Source organism: Hyperoodon ampullatus (assembly GCF_949752795.1).
Source record: "Hyperoodon ampullatus genome assembly, chromosome: 4".
In the NCBI taxonomy this organism is placed as follows: Eukaryota; Metazoa; Chordata; class Mammalia; order Artiodactyla; family Ziphiidae; genus Hyperoodon; species Hyperoodon ampullatus.
This window is the reverse complement of record NC_136917.1, coordinates 157,984,618-158,004,166: the sequence shown is the minus strand read 5'-3', so window position 1 is coordinate 158,004,166 and position 19,549 is coordinate 157,984,618. Positions and strand designations below refer to the sequence as shown.

The 19,549-nt window shown below is 37.6% G+C and overlaps 1 protein-coding gene across 1 annotated transcript in view; it reads right to left on the bottom strand.

Annotated features, from left to right (window-relative positions):
- CDH12 (cadherin 12) overlaps positions 1-19,549 on the bottom strand; it is a gene marked incomplete at both ends in the record, with an annotated part of 277,190 nt that overhangs the window by 14,573 nt on the left and 243,068 nt on the right. The window contains 1 exon segment of the mRNA XM_079703115.1: positions 12,645-12,781. Within this exon segment, the coding sequence (XP_079559241.1) occupies positions 12,645-12,781 (137 nt within the window).

Sequence of the window (19,549 nt, the reverse complement as noted above, 5' to 3'; positions counted from 1 at the left end):
TTTCTGACTCATCTAATCTTTGAAAGACCAATGATGAAATTTGTTTAAATTTGCTTTGGCATGAGCATTATTATCTGAATCTTTGCCAAATTAGAAACTAGTTATCACTGAATACTTAGAAAGTAAATTCAGTTATGAACTTTGTAAATATTAAATAACCAAAATCTTGCACAATTAATTGCTGTGGTCTTAGTAGTCAGGCCATTTAAACTCCAATTATCACTGACCCATGTTGCTTATATTGAATAACTAGCTTATTAATAGATTTGGGCTCAGATAAAATAATCAATAACTAATTATATTTTTGTCCCTCATGGCTTCAAGAATGTTTTGTTAGATCTTCTTTCTTTATCCTTGGTGATATCTCAATCAGATCCCATAACTTTTTGAGTCAATTTGAGTTAGAACTGCCTTATTAGTAGTATTTTAAAGTATGGCTTAAACTAAGAAAATAAAAAAAAAAGTAAGACCAAATTATGAAAATCAATAATAAAGGAGTAGTGAAATACCATAAGTGAAATACATATTATAAAATAATATTGTAAATTTATGTCAAAAACTTAGTTAACATAGATGAACTGGACAAATTCATAGGAAGACATAAATTGTCATAACTGACCCCAAAATTAAAGAGAAAATCTTAATAGACCTAAAACAAGTGGAAAAAAATTATGCTGTAATTAAAAATTTCCCCACCAAGAAAAAGTCATGCCCCCATGGCTTCACTGAGAAAGTCTGTCAACTACTTATAGAACAAATAATATAAATTCTTTTCAAACCCTTTCAGAAAATAGAGAAAATAGAGGAGAAAACACCAGCTTATTCATTGTTTCTTAATACCAAATGTCAGTTTAAAACATCAGAAAAAAACCAAAGCATGGACTAATATCACTCATGAACAAAGGTACAAAAATTCCTTAACAAAATATTAGCAAGTTGATGCCAGAAGCTTATTAGAAAACTAATGTATAATGACCAAATAGCATTTATCCTATGGATGAAAGGTTAGTTTAACATCTAATAATAGTCAATGTGATATTTCATATTAACAGGAGAAAGAACAAAAAATCACATAGCCATCTCAATAGACTCAGTATTAACATTTGAAAAAATGTATCCATTCATGATTTTATAAAAAATTCTTAACAGATAATGAATAGAAGGCAACATCTTCAACCTGACATAGTCCATCTATAAGAAAACCATAGCCAGTATCATACTCAATGGTGAAAGACTAAATATTTTCTCTTTAATATTGAGTACATGGCAAGAATGTCTGCTCTGACCACATATTGACCATTGCACTTAAGGGTTTATCCAGTGCAAACAAATAAAAATAAAAATTTTAAAAGTATTCAGATTGAAAAGAAAAAATATTTTTATCAAAAAAATGACAAGACCCTGTATGGAGGAAACCCTAAAGAATCCATAAAGCACTTATAGATCAAATCAAGTATATTAAGCCTGTGGGATAAGAGAACAATATAAAAAATGGCCATTTTATACCTAATATACTAGCAAAGAAGAAACTGACATAGAACTGAGAAAAATTCAATTCACAATAGAATCAAAGATAATAAAATATTTAGGAATAAATTTAGCAAAATGAAGGTAAGACTTATAAACTGAAATTCACAAATCATAGCTGAGAGAAATAAAATGGATTGCTGATGGAAAGGATCACTGGCAGAAATACAAAGTTGTAGAGTCATTTTGGAAAATACATTGGAATTTTCTTTAAACCTTAAGCGTGAACTTATAAGCCAACAACTCCACTCCTAGGTCTCTCCCCAAGAGAATGAAATGAATGTCCACAAAAAGCCTGTATGCATATGTGCATGGAAATATTATGCATATAGTCCCAAACAGGGAACAATTCAAATGTCTATCTTTTGGTGAATAGATAAACCGTGGCATATCCATACAATAAAATTCTTCAACAATAAAAAGGAACAAAACAGTGATACATGCTACAACAACATGACTGAAGCTCAATTATATTATGCTTCATTGATAAGAAAAGAAGACTGGCATCACTCCTTACTTGGAGTTTAATTAGCTGCAGAAAGTAAAATGCTTCAGTGCCTTTGGGTTTCTGAAGTACAAGAACATTCTGAAGATTCCAGCCCCCAGCTGTCAAGCCTTCCAGACTTCCTGGGGCAGATATTAAGATGAATGCTTCTAGAATTCCTGACCCAGGGCTTCCCTGGTGGCGCAGTAGTTAAGAATCCGCCTGCCAACGCAGGGGACATGGGTTTGAGACTTGGTCTGGGAAGATCCCAAATGCTGCGGAGCAACTAAGCCCGTGGCGCCACAACTACTGAGCCTGCACTCTAGAGCCTGCGAGCCACAACTACTGAGCCTGTGTGCCACAACTACTGAAGCCCACGTGCCCTAGAGCCTGTGCTCCACAACAAGAGAAGCCACTACAATGAGAAGTCCGTGCACCACAACGAAGGGTAGCACCTGCTCGCCACAACTAGAGAAAGCCCGCATGCAGCAACAAGGCCCAACATAGCCAGAAATAAATAAAAATAAAATAAATAAATTTATTTTAAAAAAAAAGAATTCCTGACCCAGAGAAACCCCATTGTATTTTGTTATGCAGCAATGGATAACTAATCCCTAGTGATAAGAAATATTAAAATATATATTAAAAGGAAAGAAGGGTTCTAACTATGGGGCTGCAGCTGCAATGGGCTCCGCATTGCACATCGGCCGTTGTGCCGGGAACAACATTCATTTCCAGGGGCCACGCAGGAACTTTGCCCCAGGGGCCTGCTGCTGGGTGTGGAGCTCCCACTTGGTTCCAGGTCTGCACTTCCAGCAAGGCTTCTACTTCCAAGGAGACTGAGGTAGCTATCAGCTCCCACAGTCCCCAGGCCTCCTGGAATGGTGTCACCACTCTTTGGAACCACATGTCACCCTGTCCTGACTAACAGGGCCTCTGAGTCCACCTACCTGCCCTCTGTGGCTGTGTGTTGGGAATGGGTTGGGGTCTTCTGGGACACGGAGCCTGGCCTGGGGGGACCGACTAACAGGTCTCAGGAGGTTGCTGGCAGTTTCTGGAGGTCCCTTTCCCCATCATCGGCAGATGGAGATCACAGCTACTCCCAGGAGTCTCAACCCAAGTCAGCCCCTGCCTGGGAGCTCCTGACCCCACTTCAAAGCCTGGGCCTTGAGAGGGAGCAGGACAGCCGGGGCATTGCCAGTGGCATCTGCATGGACAAGGTGTGTTCAAGCCAGAGGCCACGTGGGTCTTCGACATCCTGCTCCCCTGCACGCAGTCCCACTGCCTGGGGTGCTGGTGCCTTAGCAGAAGGGCTGACAGGTATTCCCTCTGGACTTCATTAAACCTGTTTCAGCATCCAGTCCATTCCAGCAACATCATTCCCCACATATTCCGGGTGAGCACAGAGGCTGAGAAGAAGCAACCTACCAGGAACTCCAAGGCCCAAATCAGCAGGATGAGATGCCTATGAAGCTACTCACAATTTATTCATTAACTATGTACATATCTATGTGTTCCAGAGAGTATAATAAACCATAAGCATCAATGAGGTATAAGATCAGGTCCCTGATACTAAGAAGTTCACACCTTAGAGGATCCCTATACAAATAGATGAAATACAATAGAGTCCATGAGGTCAATAAAATAACATTTTCAATGTAAATATATATATATATTTTTTCTTTATTTTTTTTTTTTTTGCGGTATGCGGGCCTCTCACTGTTGTGGACTCTCCCGCTGTGGAACACAGGCTCTGGACGCACAGGCTCAGTGGCCACGGGTCATGGGCCCAGCCGCTCTGTGTCATATGGGATCTTCCTGGACCGGGGCACGAACCCGTGTCCCCTGCATCAGCAGGTGGACTCTCAACCACTGTGTCACGTGTGAAGCCTTATTTCTTATTTTTGAATTCCAATTTTGATATGTGATGTTAAAATTTTCTCTACATATCTAAATTATAATTTTAATCCAAATTTCAACCATTAGGTGAAAAGCTCATCAAGTGGTTTTAATTTCTGGAGAAAAATCAGATACTAATTAAGAAAAAAAAAACTGACATCGTTTTGTATGTGATTTTGATAGAGAAATTTTACTGGTTTAAACTACTCCTAAGTAGTTTGATTATGGTAGTGTACCCATAAGCAGTTAAAAGTTTGAAATAAAATATAAACTTTAACAACAAACTTGGATTATATTATATTGACACGTCATATAATACTGAGAAAAATGGTATCATTTCTAAATTAAGTCCATGACTATAGTGGTGTTAATGATTATTATTTCCATGTATACAACACATTGAAGGCTTTATGAAATGGTTGAATATTTATAAGTGATTTTTTCTTCAAAGTATGTGTTACTTTTCTGTATTACAAGTACTAGTAAAATGTTGCCAATACTAGTATAAATCAAAGTTACCTTTCTTTGAGAATACAAAATATTGATAGTTTCATATAGTTACTCAGGAAAAAAAAGGGAAATATTAAATGGTAGATAAACTCCCAAACTCATACATGCAAAGTAACGTATTCATGAAGTGTAAGAGAAAGGCAATTATTTGTGGAAAAATAGGTAAAAATAATGGCTTCAATCCAGAATTGAAACCAATGGTTTTACTTAGTCCTCAGAAGTCAACTACACTCTCTGAGTATGTACATGTCTTCATAGTAACACTAAGCTCTTTTATTTCCACAAATCCATGCTAATATTTAGAGAATTTAGCACACCGGTTCCAACATCAGTATCCATTATATGACCTAGGTATCTTGTTTAAAATGGAGATTTCTTGGCAATAATCCCAGAAATTCTGATTCAGTATGTCTTGAATGGGGTACAGGAATACTGTCCCAGGTGATTCTGATTCAGGTAACAATTAAGAAGTTGAAGAACAGTAGTAAAAAAGAAAGGGCCAACCTGCATGCCTATTCTCCAATGTGCATATGACTTACAGTGCCCTTTTGAAAAAAGACTGACCAAATTAGAAAGAAATGTCTGCGGCTCAAACACTGCAGGGAATCCAGACTCATCCTTGTCTCTTGATCCTGATGAGGTTAACCTCGGTCACCCAGATGGATACAGTGTAACCCAGCCAGTGCTTGTTTACAGGAATTCAGGTCCTTTGCATAACTACCTTCCAGACTCACCAGATGGGGAAAAGTGGAGAAGTGATATATGTGTCTTTGGACATATGTTGAGCTAGGGACATATAGTAGAAACAGCAGAAATGAGGATGGAGTCAAAAACCCACTTAAAAAGGCTTCCCTGGTGGCACAGTGGTTCAGAGTCCGCCTGCCGATGCAGGGGACACGGGTTCGTGCCCCAGTCCAGGAAGATCCCACATACCACAGAGCGGCTGGGCCCGTGAGCCGTGGCCACTGAGCCTGCGTGTCTGGAGCCTGTGCTCCGCCACGGGAGAAGCCACAACAGCGAGAGGCTCGCTTACCGCAAAGAACACTTAAAAACTTTGTAATTTCTCCATGTGGTATTTAAGGCTCTGTTTGGTAAGGCCTCAGGCTTCCTTTCTTTTCTTTCTTTCTTAAAAATGGAGATAAAATTGGCATACACCATTATATTAATTTAGGTGTACAACACAATTATCTGATATTTGTATCGATCTTGAAATGGTTGCCTGAAGCAGGGGTGCGAGGTGTGCAAAAAGTAAATGTGATCAAAGTGTACAGACTTCCAGTTATAAAATAAATAAGTCTTAGGGATGTACTGTACAGCATGGTGACCGTACCTAACATTACTATATTCTATATGAGAATAGAGAGGAGATCTCAGGCTCCCTTTCTGAAGGCATTTTCTTTAGCCTTCCTTACACATTCTGGGCACCAATTGTAACCACCTTACTTGTAATTTCTCATCTGGACATGAGCTTTAATACCTCTCTGCCTTTGCTTAAGATGTTCCCTCAACCTAGAATACCCTCCTTCCCTCCTTTTCAATAACTTCTTCATCTTTTAAAGGCTCAGCTCAAATGATAATTCCTGTGTGACATACTATGCTTATGCCTTCAAAAATAATTATTTTAATTATTTTCTCTCTTACAGCACTTTGTATTTTGGTTGCATACTTATGAATTCAACCACATTGTTGTCTTTCTCACAAAATTTTCAGGCCTAGTGGTTAAGCAATACAGTCTCTAAACTTTCTTCACTTTTAGAAAGACTTATCTAGTTGCCAAGAAACATATCAGGTAGGCAACGTTCTCAAATGGCTCCCAAGAATCCCCACTTCCTGGTACCCACATGAGTTACCTCCATGTAATTCTTTGCCCTTAAGTGTGGTCTGGATCTAGTGACTTGCTTCTACTAAACAGAATGGGGGATCAGTGATACTGCAGATGTCAGAAATGACATCTTATCACTTTTGCAGGGGAGCAGAACTCTACTTCAACAAGATAAATCCAGGGAGTCATCTGACCCCTGCATCCCCTTCTTCTTCCTGTCTTTTTTCTCTGTTGATGCCAAGGCTGAAGCAGCATCAAGAGCTGCAGATATGCCCCCCTGAGGTGGGCACGCTGGCCAGATGGCTGATACACTGAGCAGTGACTGACACCTTCAGGGTTAGCAGTGACTGACACCTTCAGGATTTTTTCCTTTCAGCTCCCTGGTGACCTTGCTGAGCCAGGTTGTCACCCACCTCCTTGGTGCCCACAATGTCCAGGATCTTCTTTATGTCCTTGGCACTGGCAAAGGCATTGCTTCTAAGGGCAGCCAGCAGGGAGGAGGACAGATAGTGTCGGTAGGCAAAAACCTTTCCATATACAGGGAAATTATCAAAAAGGGTTCTTCACAATAAAATCATTAGGAACTCTTGTAGCTTGAGTCTTATCTAGTAATTAACACTTATTGGATAGAGATAGAAATCTACCTACCTACAACCCTGGCACACACATAATATTGCACACATATTTCCCTATTCTCATACTTTGAGTCTGTATTTTATTTCTGAAATGCAAATGCACTATAGATTTCTAATAGGTAAGTAGTCCAACGAGCTTAAATGTAGGTGGACAGATAAATAGATAGACAGATAGATGACCGATACATAGATAGGTAGATAGATGATAGATAGATATTCCAAGGCTAAAAATAATTTCAGCTTAATTATATGTACAATGCAAATGTACATAAAAATTTTTACTATAGTTTACTTAAATTATCTATGTATGTAAAACTCACCTTGACTAATTTTACTATTAACTTATTTAAAAATGAATCATAAGGAGAAGAATGTGTCCCTGTAAACTCGTGTTTTGGAGGATGAGTCCTGGGCTCCTGTCTTAGCTTGTTCATCATTTGCTGTGTGACAAATGGAAATAAATCTTAGCCTCTATTTCTTCACTCTTACAATGTGAACAGTAATAAACTGAGTGAATGTATATAAAGCTACTCTAATAGTTTGGTTTACTAATTTATAATATTATCACTTACAATTATTATAGAGACTTTAGGTACTTTCTTCTCATTTGGTCTGAGAACACCATTTCATAGCTAACTATTTGGCACACAGGCAGAAGAAACCCTTTAAAAAATTCTACCAAAAAACTTATTTATTTTTGTTTAAATCCTTCATTACTTAATGACCACAGTTTGGTCAATATAAACCTTTTGCAACTTTCCCTTGGAGGCTATATGACAATGCACTTCAGTCTGAAGTCCCTGGAATTCAGCATAATTTGCATAGTTATAACTAACTAAAATAATTTTGGGGTGTCAGTTTCTACTCCTAAACTGTCCTTAAGAACAGACTTCAGGGGCTTCCCTGGTGGTGCAGTGGTTGAGAGTCCGCCTGCCGATGCAGGGGACGCAGGTTTGTGCCCCGGTCCGGGAGGATCCCACATGCCGCGGAGCGGCTGGGCCCGTGAGCCATGGCTGCTGAACCTGCGCGTTCGGAGACTGTGCTCCACAACGGGAAAGGGAGGCCACAATACTGAGATGCCCGCGTACCGCAAAAAAAAAAAAAAAAAAAAAAAAAAAAAAAAAAAAAAAAAAAAAAAACTTCAGTCTTAGTTTTAACCCACAACCATTAATACTTTGCATGTAAATAATGTTCTATACAATTTATAAAAAATTAGAGGAAGTTATGTTGAGCCTAAATTATAGACAATAATCTCAGTTTGATTTTCTGTATATATGAAGGTGATACTACTTACATTATGTTGAAGTAAAAAAAGTTAAAGCAAAGTAGCTCTAATGCCAAATAACCTTAAAAATTACTCAACAATTTCATCCCAACTCATAACGGAATACTTACACATAACATTTTCCCCAAATATAGCATGCAGTAAGTCTATCAATGATTTTTGAACTCTTTCACAATAGAAACTATCTATTGCCATCTGGATAATTAACATGACCAAGAAAAGAATAGTCTTTGGTATCATCCATTTATTTTATAATTATATAAAAGTTCGAAGGCTTTAATGTAGTTATCTTTGTCTAATGATATGTGTTATAATAACACCAAAACAAAAAACAAAACAAAACAAAAAAATTAGAAACATTTGCCCATTGGAAGTTTCTGATAATTTGAATGAAGTGATTTTTGGAGGCTTGCTTTTTTTTTTAATTCTCAAGATGAGTATAAAAACAGCAAAGCAATAATGCATAAAAGAATTATTAGTAGTCTAATAAAACTATTTGGACCTTGGACTATAGAAACACTGATTAATGACTGCTTCTTAATTAATTGGAAGTTGTTCAATCATTGTACCATTTCATTTCATCTGAGAGTTTTTATAGAAGGGTCAAGGCCGAAACATATGCTAGTTCAATCTACAGTAAGGTACACTTACACAATTTTGTTCCACTTGGCAGGGCAAGTGTGGGCTATTTATTTCTCAGTCATTCACCATAATGAGAGTTTCCTGCTGAGGCTGGCTAACTTGATCATTGAAAACAGCCTTATGTATTAAAATATAAATAAAGCTTACTTTCAAACTCTGTCAACTCAAACAAAATAAGACCCACAATAATCTATTCTTATTGCGGGATCTTTAATTACCATGTGATATATACTTAGCCTCTTTCTTTTTCATGGAGGTGTATAGTGTTCATACTACCAGACTTCCTTGAGGGTTCTAAATTCCACACAGTAGTCCTTGAATAGACAGTGGAATGGACGAGGGGTAGATATTTTAGAAATATTAGCTTGGCAGCCCTTTTACATTGTGTGTATGTATGGATTATGAGTCTAAGTCTCGTTTCTGCATATGTCCAAGTGAGAGCCAACATAACTTATGAGAATCCACACAATGGGGTTTCCTAATTTGGATTTAGGTAAAAACTACATCCAGCAGGTCAGAGAGGAGTCAGCATGTGCCCTAATTATATTAATAATTAACAAAATACAGTTTTCTAAGTTTGAAAAATCTAAGCTTTTAAGGAACAATGACACTTGCTTACACTGTATGGATGCATACTCCTCTGCCATTTTCCAAATAGTTGGAGCTCAGGCTCTTACTGCAGGTACTAGACATGCTATGATGGGTGCCCTCACACCATGATGATGGTTTTGGTAGCTATAGTAGCCACTGGGGAGAAAGAGACCTTTTTAGAGTTACAGTACAGGTGAGTGAATAACTAGCTGCAGACTTTCATCTTGAGTTAAGATACTGGACCTAATACTCCTCCTTCTAAAAATATGCACATGTTTTGCATGTGCATTAATAGAAAGGGTAGGACGCACAAGATAGTTTTTTATCTTGTAAAAAATATTCTATTGTGGACAATATATTTTTGATAAATATAAGTTTTTTGAATAGGCTACCTCTGGTCAGTTATCACTTACTACATCCAAGTCATTGAGAGTGACTATAATATAGTCGATAGAGGTCTTATAACCCATAACTTAGACATCTCATTTTTACTCTATTTGTAAAAGATCTTAGAATACTAAAGTTTATTTTCTAACTATATTATAGTTAAGCTTTCCTCAGTGTTATGGATGAAGGAAATAATTCAAAGTTGAAATAACCGAAAGCATGAAAAGAATGACGAATAACATATGTAACTGTAAGAGGATGTGATATGGGAGAGAAGAAAGATGCCTAGCATGAAAGGAAACTTCTGGAAAGCAAGTTAAAGAGAACTGGGAGACTGGCATTTGGTTCTTTTCTCCTGATAGAATGTCTTCTCAGGCAGCTGACTGGATGATCTGCTCTCAGAGCCTAACAGAGCAAGGAGGGCAGATTTGAAAGGAGACAGCATGACAGAGAAAGAATATGGTAGAGGATCTGGCTGTAGTGTACCTGTTCAGCATGACCAGAGTTTGTGAATTTCCTCAGGGTCAAGTGGACAAAACAGAAAGCTGGAGTTGAGAACTCATGCTATTAATTCATGCAAGAAAGCTGTTTGCTACACAAGGGGACCTGGAATTAAGAAGCTCTAAGGTCTACCACTGGGTGCCCATATCAAATTCATGGGCAAATGGGATTCTCAGAGACCCCAATACCAAATAACTCAAAAATCACATGAAGAGAGTATTTGGGCAGTCCATTTAGCCAGTCAATTTTAATCCTAGAAGCAGTAGCAACTAGGGGAGCACTCTCTGGGGGGTAGATAAGAGAGATTTATGTGAAATAATGCCATTTGCAGCAACATGGATGGACCTATATATTATCAAATTAAGTAAATGAAGTCAGAGAGAGAAAGACAAATATGAGATATCACTTATATGTGGGATCTAAAAAAAATATACAGATGAACTTATTTCCAAGACAGAAATAGCCTCACAGACGTAGAAAACAAACTTATGGTTACCAAAGGGGAAAGAGGGTGAAGGGATAAACTACGAGTTTAAGATTAAAATATACATGCTACTATATAAAAAACAGATAACCAACAAGGACCTACTGTATAGCACAGGGAATTATCTCAACATCTTGTAATAACCTACAATGGAAGAGAATGTAAAAATAGAATATATATATATATATATATATATATATATATATATATATATATATATATACACACACACATACATATACATGTATAATTGAATCATTTTGCTGTACATCTTAAATGATCACAACATTGTAAATCAACTATATTTCAATAAAAAAGTCTTTAAAAGAGAGATTTATGCATTTTTACTTCTCTCTCTCTCCTTTCTACTCTAGCTAGAGAATCTTTACCCCCACTTCCAAGGAATCAAAGTTCCAACTTATGGTGTCATTGAGTTCTTCAGTTATCTATTGTTGTACAACAACAAATGACCACAAAAGTATAGTTGCTTGAAATAATTACAATTTTAGTATTTCTCCCAGTTTTGTGCATCAGAATCTGGGCAAGATTTGTCTGAGTGTATATTCCATTTCACGTGGTAATGACGGAGGTTACATTGTGGTATTCAGCTAGCAAGCAGCCTGACTAGAGGTTGCAAGATGATTTTAGTTACATATCCAGCGCTCTCGCAGGTATGGTTAGAAGGCTGAGCTGAGCTGGGATTGTCAACCTGACCACCAACATGTGAACTCTCTATTATGGCAGCCTCAGAGCAGTCGTCTTCTAACATAACAGAGAAGTAGTCCAAAAAACAAGACAGAGCTGCATGTTCTTTTATGCTAAATTTACCTTTAATAATCAGAATAACGTAAAAGTAATGAAATCAGCTAAAGGCATCATTAAGGCCCGGGAATAGGTGTCTGATTATGCATGTTTGGAAGCAGTTTTTGAAGATTAACAAAACTGTTTCCCATTTACACCCACTGAGTTGAGACTGACCAAAAACCCCTCAACAGAAATGTTCACAGTTAGCTTCTCCCTGCACTGAAAGGTGACATTAGCTGTCAGAGTACTTGTACCAGATGCATGAAAGAAAATAGGAGGAAAACAAAATGAAAGATACTCAGAAGGGATTTCCTCAAATCTTTCAAGAGAACCTAAGCAGAAGGACGGGTACGATGCACTTCTGTTACAGACAACTATGTTGATAGCCAAGGTCTCCATTCCCACCCTCATCTGTTACCTTTGGAAGTTGTGATAATATCTTGAATTGTCCAGCCAAACACATAAGACCTATAATCACTCTCAGTCTAAAGGATTCGCTTCTGGACCAAGCAGAAACCAACACAAGGAGTAATTCCTAACAATCCTATAGATTCTGAGTGAAGAATTGCACTTGAAGAATTGCACTTAAAACTCCTGTATATTTCACAATGATGTTCATAACAAAATACATTTTAATGAAAGGAGAGAGAAAGAAGAGGGGTGAATTTAAAAATGTTCTCTTCAATTTCAGAAAATATTTCAGAAAAGATGATTTCATGTGATGGTTATTTCCTCCTGCCTGGTCTGTGAAGCTCTCAATAATATATACAGGGATGAAGATGTGGAAAGACGGAACTCCGGTGGATTTTTGAGGTTACACGGTGGAAAAGGATGAGATCTCACCATGAAACACACTGCTAGATATTCATGCAGTCCTGCAAACAGGGCTCACTGGCAGATGTCACAATTTTTCTGTACTTATGTTATGAGGAAAAGGAGCCGGTTTCTGAGTTTCCCCAAGAGACCACTTGGCTGTCAGTCCAAAAATGAAAGCACCTTAGCAGGGATTCATTTAAGAGTGTGAAATCCAAAGAATTGCAGTAGAACATTGATTCCATCCATGCCATACTTACTAACTTTACTTGCAATTATGGAGAAATTATACTGCACGGTTCTTTCTCTGTCTAGTAATTCACTAGTAGAGATGGTTCCTTCAGTTGCATCTATTGTAAAGTAGCTGTCCCCATCACTCTTCCAATCTATGAAGTACCTGTATATAAAAAAGAGTAGATGCAAATGTGCAATGATTACACATGAATCATGATGGCAGACAGGCTAACTTGACACAGTTCCTTATTTTTCTTCCTGTACCTATTACCTATCTTGCAATAAAGAAGAGTATAAATGACAGCTTCTTTACTGCAAAGTCAGTATGCTCAAGGGGAAACAGGAAATAATGAAAGACTTAGTACTCTTGCTGCTCGTATTATTTTAGGGCCTTGACACCTTGAAAGCTCAGCAGAGACTAAAATTCTAAAGCTGACCATGAATTTCCTTAACCTGGTGAATATTAAAACTTTTTCAAGCAGTAAAAGATTCCTAATGGCGACTGTGGGAAGAGCTTGGGGTGGGAGAGGCATCTGGAAATAGCTACAAAGAACTGAGGTCAGAACACAGGTAGAGTCTTCGTTTCCATGGACAGAAAAAAAAATGTTAGGGAAACTAAGGGGAAAATTTTTAACTGACAATGCGATAATTGTACAGAAATATTTCCCTCAAACACATATAAAAGAGCCATGGTTGTTTTATTACTCTAAATATCAGGACAACTTTCTTAAAAAAAATAAATAAATAAATAAATAAAAACAGTGACCTTGGCTAATAATGTCTCTTTATCTTCTGTATTAGCCAACCTTCTTGATAGTAACAGATGTTGCCTTCTTTATGTGAAGCAGCTGGACTACGAAATGCAAGAAAGTGAATAAAAGACATATTGCATTTGTATAAACCCTTTATGTAACAGTGGATATATAGAGTAATATATGTAAAATTATTTTCAAACATATTTCCAATCATCATATTAATGGACATTTTGAAATCTTTCCACGTGCCAGGTATTGTTCTAAATGTTTATATATGTTAACAAATTCCCAGAGCAACCCTAAAAAATGAGTATTACTAATCTCCCCATTTTACATATGAGTAAAAAAACATATGCTGAAGTTCACAAAGTTAGAAAGTTTTAGAGCTAATATTTGAACCAGGTCATCAATGTTTTCCATATAATTATCATAAGATAGTCTTACCAATTTTAAATGGATCATTTTTAAGTGGAAAAGGGCTCTGCTAATCAAAAGACTGAATGCACAATATGTTTATCACAATTTTTCTGGCTAGGGAATCAAGATGAAATCCTTACAAACAATGGCTGAAACAGATGACATCATAGTAGTCTGCACATCTAAATCCCCAGGCAGTCATGAAAAGTTAGTTAAGACATGTTTCAAAATTGCAAGTTATAATTTTGACAAACTGGTTACCTAAAACTGGGGCAGTTTGCATGTCATTTTGGTGCTAGATCAAAACTAGTTTGCCTTTATAGGTGAGATTTATAACTTGTCAATATTTGTTAGTAACTGATAAGATCAGAGTATGAACCAAGGTTTTTATCTACCTTTGATATTTCTGTTGTTGATTTATGATAATGCATGCCTTATGAGTTCAATGTAACATGCTATCTCATAGAAATGCTCTCAAAAATTATAAATGAACTTAAGGTACATTTAAAACTCAAGGAGTGGGCTTCCCTGGTGGCACAGTGGTTGAGAGTCTGCCTGCTGATGCAGGGGACACGGGTTCGTGCCCCAGTCCGGGAAGATCCCACATGCCGTGGAGCGTCTGGGCCCGTGAGCCATGGCCGCTGAGCCTGCTCGTCCGGAGCCTGTGCTCTGCAACGGAACCTCAAGGAGTACAAGATACAATTAGTTTAATTCTTTCTACTTCTGCTGTCCTTTTCTGAACAAAAAAGCATCTTCTCACAATACCCCGTTTCAACACCTTTATTCAACTTGAGCATATGCCTAATTTAAGAAGCAAATTGTTACTGAACCTCCTTCGTGACTATAGCATTTCTAAAGAATTGTTGGTGTAGACTAACGATGGTTGGTGTTTAATTGTAGAATTCATTAAATATTTGTGGAGTGCCCACTATTCACTAGACATTGTACTAGGGCTGAAACACATAAAAAGTAGTAAAGTAAGATGCCCACTAGTAAAGACTCTAGTTGGTGGAACACATATACACAGATGAATTTTATGCCTGGTAGAAAGATAGAAAAGACACTACAGGAGTGCAAAGAAAAGATGCCTGGTTCAACACGTATTGATTCAGGCAAACCTTCCTGCACACGGTGTGTGGCTGACATTAGAAGGCTATAAAGGAGTTATTCATGAGAAGAGAGAGGCAGGCAAAGTGAGGAGAGGAGGAAAGGTATTTCAGGAAGCTGCAACAGCAGTAGCAAAACCATAGAGTTTGTGTGGGAAAATATAAGCTGTTGGGAAATATGGGAAAATATCTGAAAGGCACAATAACATGAAGAAAGATAAGTGATTTAGGTCAAGGAGGGTCTCGTAAATTCTATTAAGGAGGTGGGACATGATCTTGTGGGTAATGAACACTTCAAAAGGTGTAATTAGGGCATGGGTTAAGAGTTCATCACTTTAAGGCACAGGGTAGATGTACTTGAAGGGGACAAGGATGTAAGCATTTCCTGTAGACCAGAATCTTGCCAAGAGACAAAGGTAAGAGGCTGGAAAGATATTTGATTCAATGGGTTGTGAGTAGTTGAAATAACTAGGACCATGCAGGCTGAAGGAAAGAAGACATAAAACATGCTAGCCACCTTTAATTTGATCAGGACACTCATGTGAAGCAGGTGTTAGATTTACTTGTTATGTTTCAGTGGGATACAGATAGGACAGGAAAATGGAATCTATAGAAATGAAGATTTTGGATAAGTATATCAAAGACTTTTTGATGTCAGAGCTGCACCGGGTCATAACAGGTTTCCTCAGAAAACCGTGAGCACCAGGACTAGTCAAATATTGATGTCGAGGGCTTCCCTGGTGGGGCAGTGGTTGAGAGTCCACCTGCCGATTCAGGGGACACGAGTTCGTGCCCTGGTCTGGGAGGATCCCACATGCCGCAGAGCGGCTGGGCCCATGAGCCATGGCCGCTGAGCCTGCGCGTCCGGAGCCTGTGCTCCGCAACGGGAGAGGCCACAACAGTGAGAGGCCCGCATACTGCAAACAAACAAACAAACAAACAAACAAATATTGACGTCAAAATATTTGGTGCAGATGTGGTGGAAAAAATTTAAGCGTGACTAGAGAGTCTGAATGTACCTTGCAATGCTGAGATGCTGTAACTATTTTCCATATAAAATGAAATCTATTTCTCTTACATTGCATGGAACATAATACTTTCTAATTATTGTTTCATACTAGCACTCTGTTCAAACCTTAACAAACATATCCTACTCTGAGCTCTGCAATAAAGCCTCAGTTTTCAAATATATGCTTACTTTTTTCCTAAGCCTTACTTTAGATAATAGCTTCAATCACATACTATACAATTTCCCAACTTAAAACGAACAATTCAATCATTTTCATATATTCAAGTTGTGCAGTAGGTGGTAGGTTTTAAAACATTTTAAACTTATAGTTCAAATATTTTTCATTTAATTCATTAATTGGGATAAGCTCCAATTTTCTGGAAATTTCACTTCTATAGGATAAAAATTGTGATGGTGCAAGGTTTCTGGATTTCTCCTCTGCTACTTTCTTTCACATTAAGTGTATATCTTCTAGTGGAATGTTAATTCTTTTAATAATGTTACACCATATTTTTGAGTTATTTTCTTATTATCTGCTCTAGATGTTACCATAGGCAGCTTAACTTAGATTCAAATTTATATTAACTGAATTCTAATAAAATATAGAAATGTTACTCCTAGGTAGCCATGTGCTATACTATATCTATACATATATGTAATACATATATTGTTATCTATAGTACACAGATACAGTAAAAAATACAATAAAACATTGCTACTTAGTACTTTTATTATTTTATGTCTCTTAAAACTGAAAAAAATAAAGGAAAATATTTTGGGAAGAGCTGAAGTTCTCCAATCCTACGGGCTCTCTTACTCTGCGTCACTGCTGCCGGCAGTGGATGGAGGCCTGATGGTCATCTCATTTTGACTCTCTGGAAGTGGAACAAGCAACATGAGGTCAGTGATTGGGTCCCATATTATCAGCCTGCCTGCGGTAGGGCCTCTGTCCTGTGAGTGGAGTGGAGTGAGTGGAGGAATCTGCCAATCTCAACCACACTCACCAGGAATTTCGCTTCTGAAAACTCAGAGTTGGGGAAGATGAGAAACGCTGGCATCCTGCCCCTCCTGGTACGATACTGTATCCCATGATTGAGAGCTGAGGAGAGAGGAGCCATGTTTTCTCAGACATTCCATGCAGAGTCCAGAGAGAATTCTCTATCAGGCTGAGCTGGGAGATGGGAGTGGAAGGGAAGAAACAGGTCTGGGGTCAAGTGCCACAGTCTCTTGATGTTCTTATCATGTTTTAATAGATCTTCTTGAATAAATCTTTCTTCATTTGCTATATGCTCTTAGGACATTTTCCAGAGACCGTATAAGATTGTAATCTTTTAAAAATAATTTTCACCATTTATGCTGTTTCACTGGGAGCATGTGTGCAGAGCTTCTCATGCTGCCATTCCTTAAGTAGAACCTCCATCCACTTTTGGAATTCTTTTCTTCTTTTCTCATTTACTCCAATTAAACTGCATGATATTATTTAAAGCTCTTCTGCACGTATTTGCCTTGTTACAAATCTCTGCAATGAATAGGTCCTTTTCTGATGCTCATAGCACTCAATTGTTTTTCAGGTTTTGGCAAACATAAGACAGATTATATACATTTTGTGCTTGTGATTGTCTTTCTTACTCAAGGCCCTTTAAATTACTTGAGGCTACTTTATTCATCTCTGTGTTGCCAAGGACCTGGGACGTTATTCGCACGTTTTAGCATCTGCAACTTAAACACTATATTGAATCAATGCACAGATCCTATTCTTACTACCTGTATAATAGTTAAATATTTCTACTTCCAAGCCTATTTAGGGTTTTAGCAATGTCTTATTTAGGACAACAAAATCTTTCTGGTTTGCTGAGGACTTTCTCAGTACTAGTGCTGAATATTCTGAGATCCAAAAAACTCCTTGGTCCCAGAAAAAAACTGGGACAATTGATCACCTTACTTCTAGTTAATTCTTACAGCTTATTTTACAGTTTAGAAGTCTGAGTCAAACAGAATCTATGCACAATGAATCATTACACATCCACAGTTCATTTTAAATTTAGGTCTATCTGGTAATGTTTTTAAAAATTCAAGAACTTACTTATTGCATACATAAAATAATGTGCCTATCTCTGTTTTATCTTTCTATCTATCTAACTATCAACCAAAATCCAATATCTTAGAAGGTGAGTAAGCAAATTTCATTTATTTAGTCATTTCAGTCTAACATTGACATAGAGTTTGCATTCCATAAATCAACCACCCCTGAAAGGTGAAGAAATAGATATAGAATTAAGAACATGAACTTTCTGGAGAAAGAACTAAGGTGATATACTGGTTCCTTCATTTACCTTGTGCAGTTGGGTTAGGAATCTTGCTCCCTAATGCCTGTTCTCCTTGTCTTCCGTAAAATTTGGGAAAATAATACCTACTTAGCAATATAAAAGTAGTGTGGTATAGACAGAATGAGATAAGATATATGTACCTAGGTATGGAATCATTCATGTGGGGTGTGTACATGTATGTATGTGTGTGTATATATCCTTTCCTCCCTCTCTCTTTCCACATTATTGATTATTTTGTATTATTTTTTCAATTAAAAAAAACTCTACCTATCACACAAATGTATGCTTTGCTCTAGAACAAAGTTGTGACATATGTAGCCTTCAAATTTAAAACACCTGAACTATGAAGCCCCCCAACCCCAAACACCTGAAGTACAAACCATGGGCACAATAGCTAGGCCTTATTTCTTACAATAGTGCTTTGTTTCTCATTCACTATTTTCGGGCATCCACTTTTTATCTCCATCACCTTATGATGTTTGATAGCCCTTCCTCTGGATGTTGTCCTCTTAGAAAGCTTACTGCCATCTTATCTGAACATTTTCTACTTAGTAAAATGTCTTCAGCATCTTCCCATAGCTGGTTAGACTCTTAACACTAGGTCCTGGCTTTTTCCTAAGGTCCTACCTTTGTGTGACTGGCTGACCCCTGTTCCTAACTGAATGATAAACATTAGACAATAGCCATTTTCTACTGTGGTATTTTGCCCACTATAGCAATTAGGAGACATAGATAAAATGTTGCCATCAATGAACTGACAATGAAAACACTCCTACATTTCCTGGATATTTTCAGAGAAGACATGGCCTGGTTGTAAAGTGTCCAGATCAGTTTCAGGAGAATCACCGTCCCAGAGTTAGCCATCACTGGTTTACTTTGGGTTTGCTACAGTCCACATTCAATCTAAGGGTAGACTGATATCTTAATTGCAACTAATCACATAACCAAGCACGACCCTATGAGGATTTCCCAAGATAGACTCCCACCCATGTCCTCCAGCTGACTTTTGTCTGTAGAAACACTTTACTCAAAGAATAAATTTAATTAGAGAAGTGAGAAAATACAGAAAGAAAGGAAAACAGTCAAGCAAGAAAAAATAATAATAATAATTTGGCCATTAAACAAAGTCAAGGATCTTCTGAGCCATGTCCTTTAAGCTGTTTTGCAGATATTGAAACCCCCAGCAAGTGGAAGAAATGAACTGCATGATGCCCACAAACACGTATATCCCAGACTAGTTGGAACCAGAGGGTTGATAATGCTGACTCCCAATTACCTCACTACCAACCAATCAGAAAAACGTCCAAGAGCTAATCA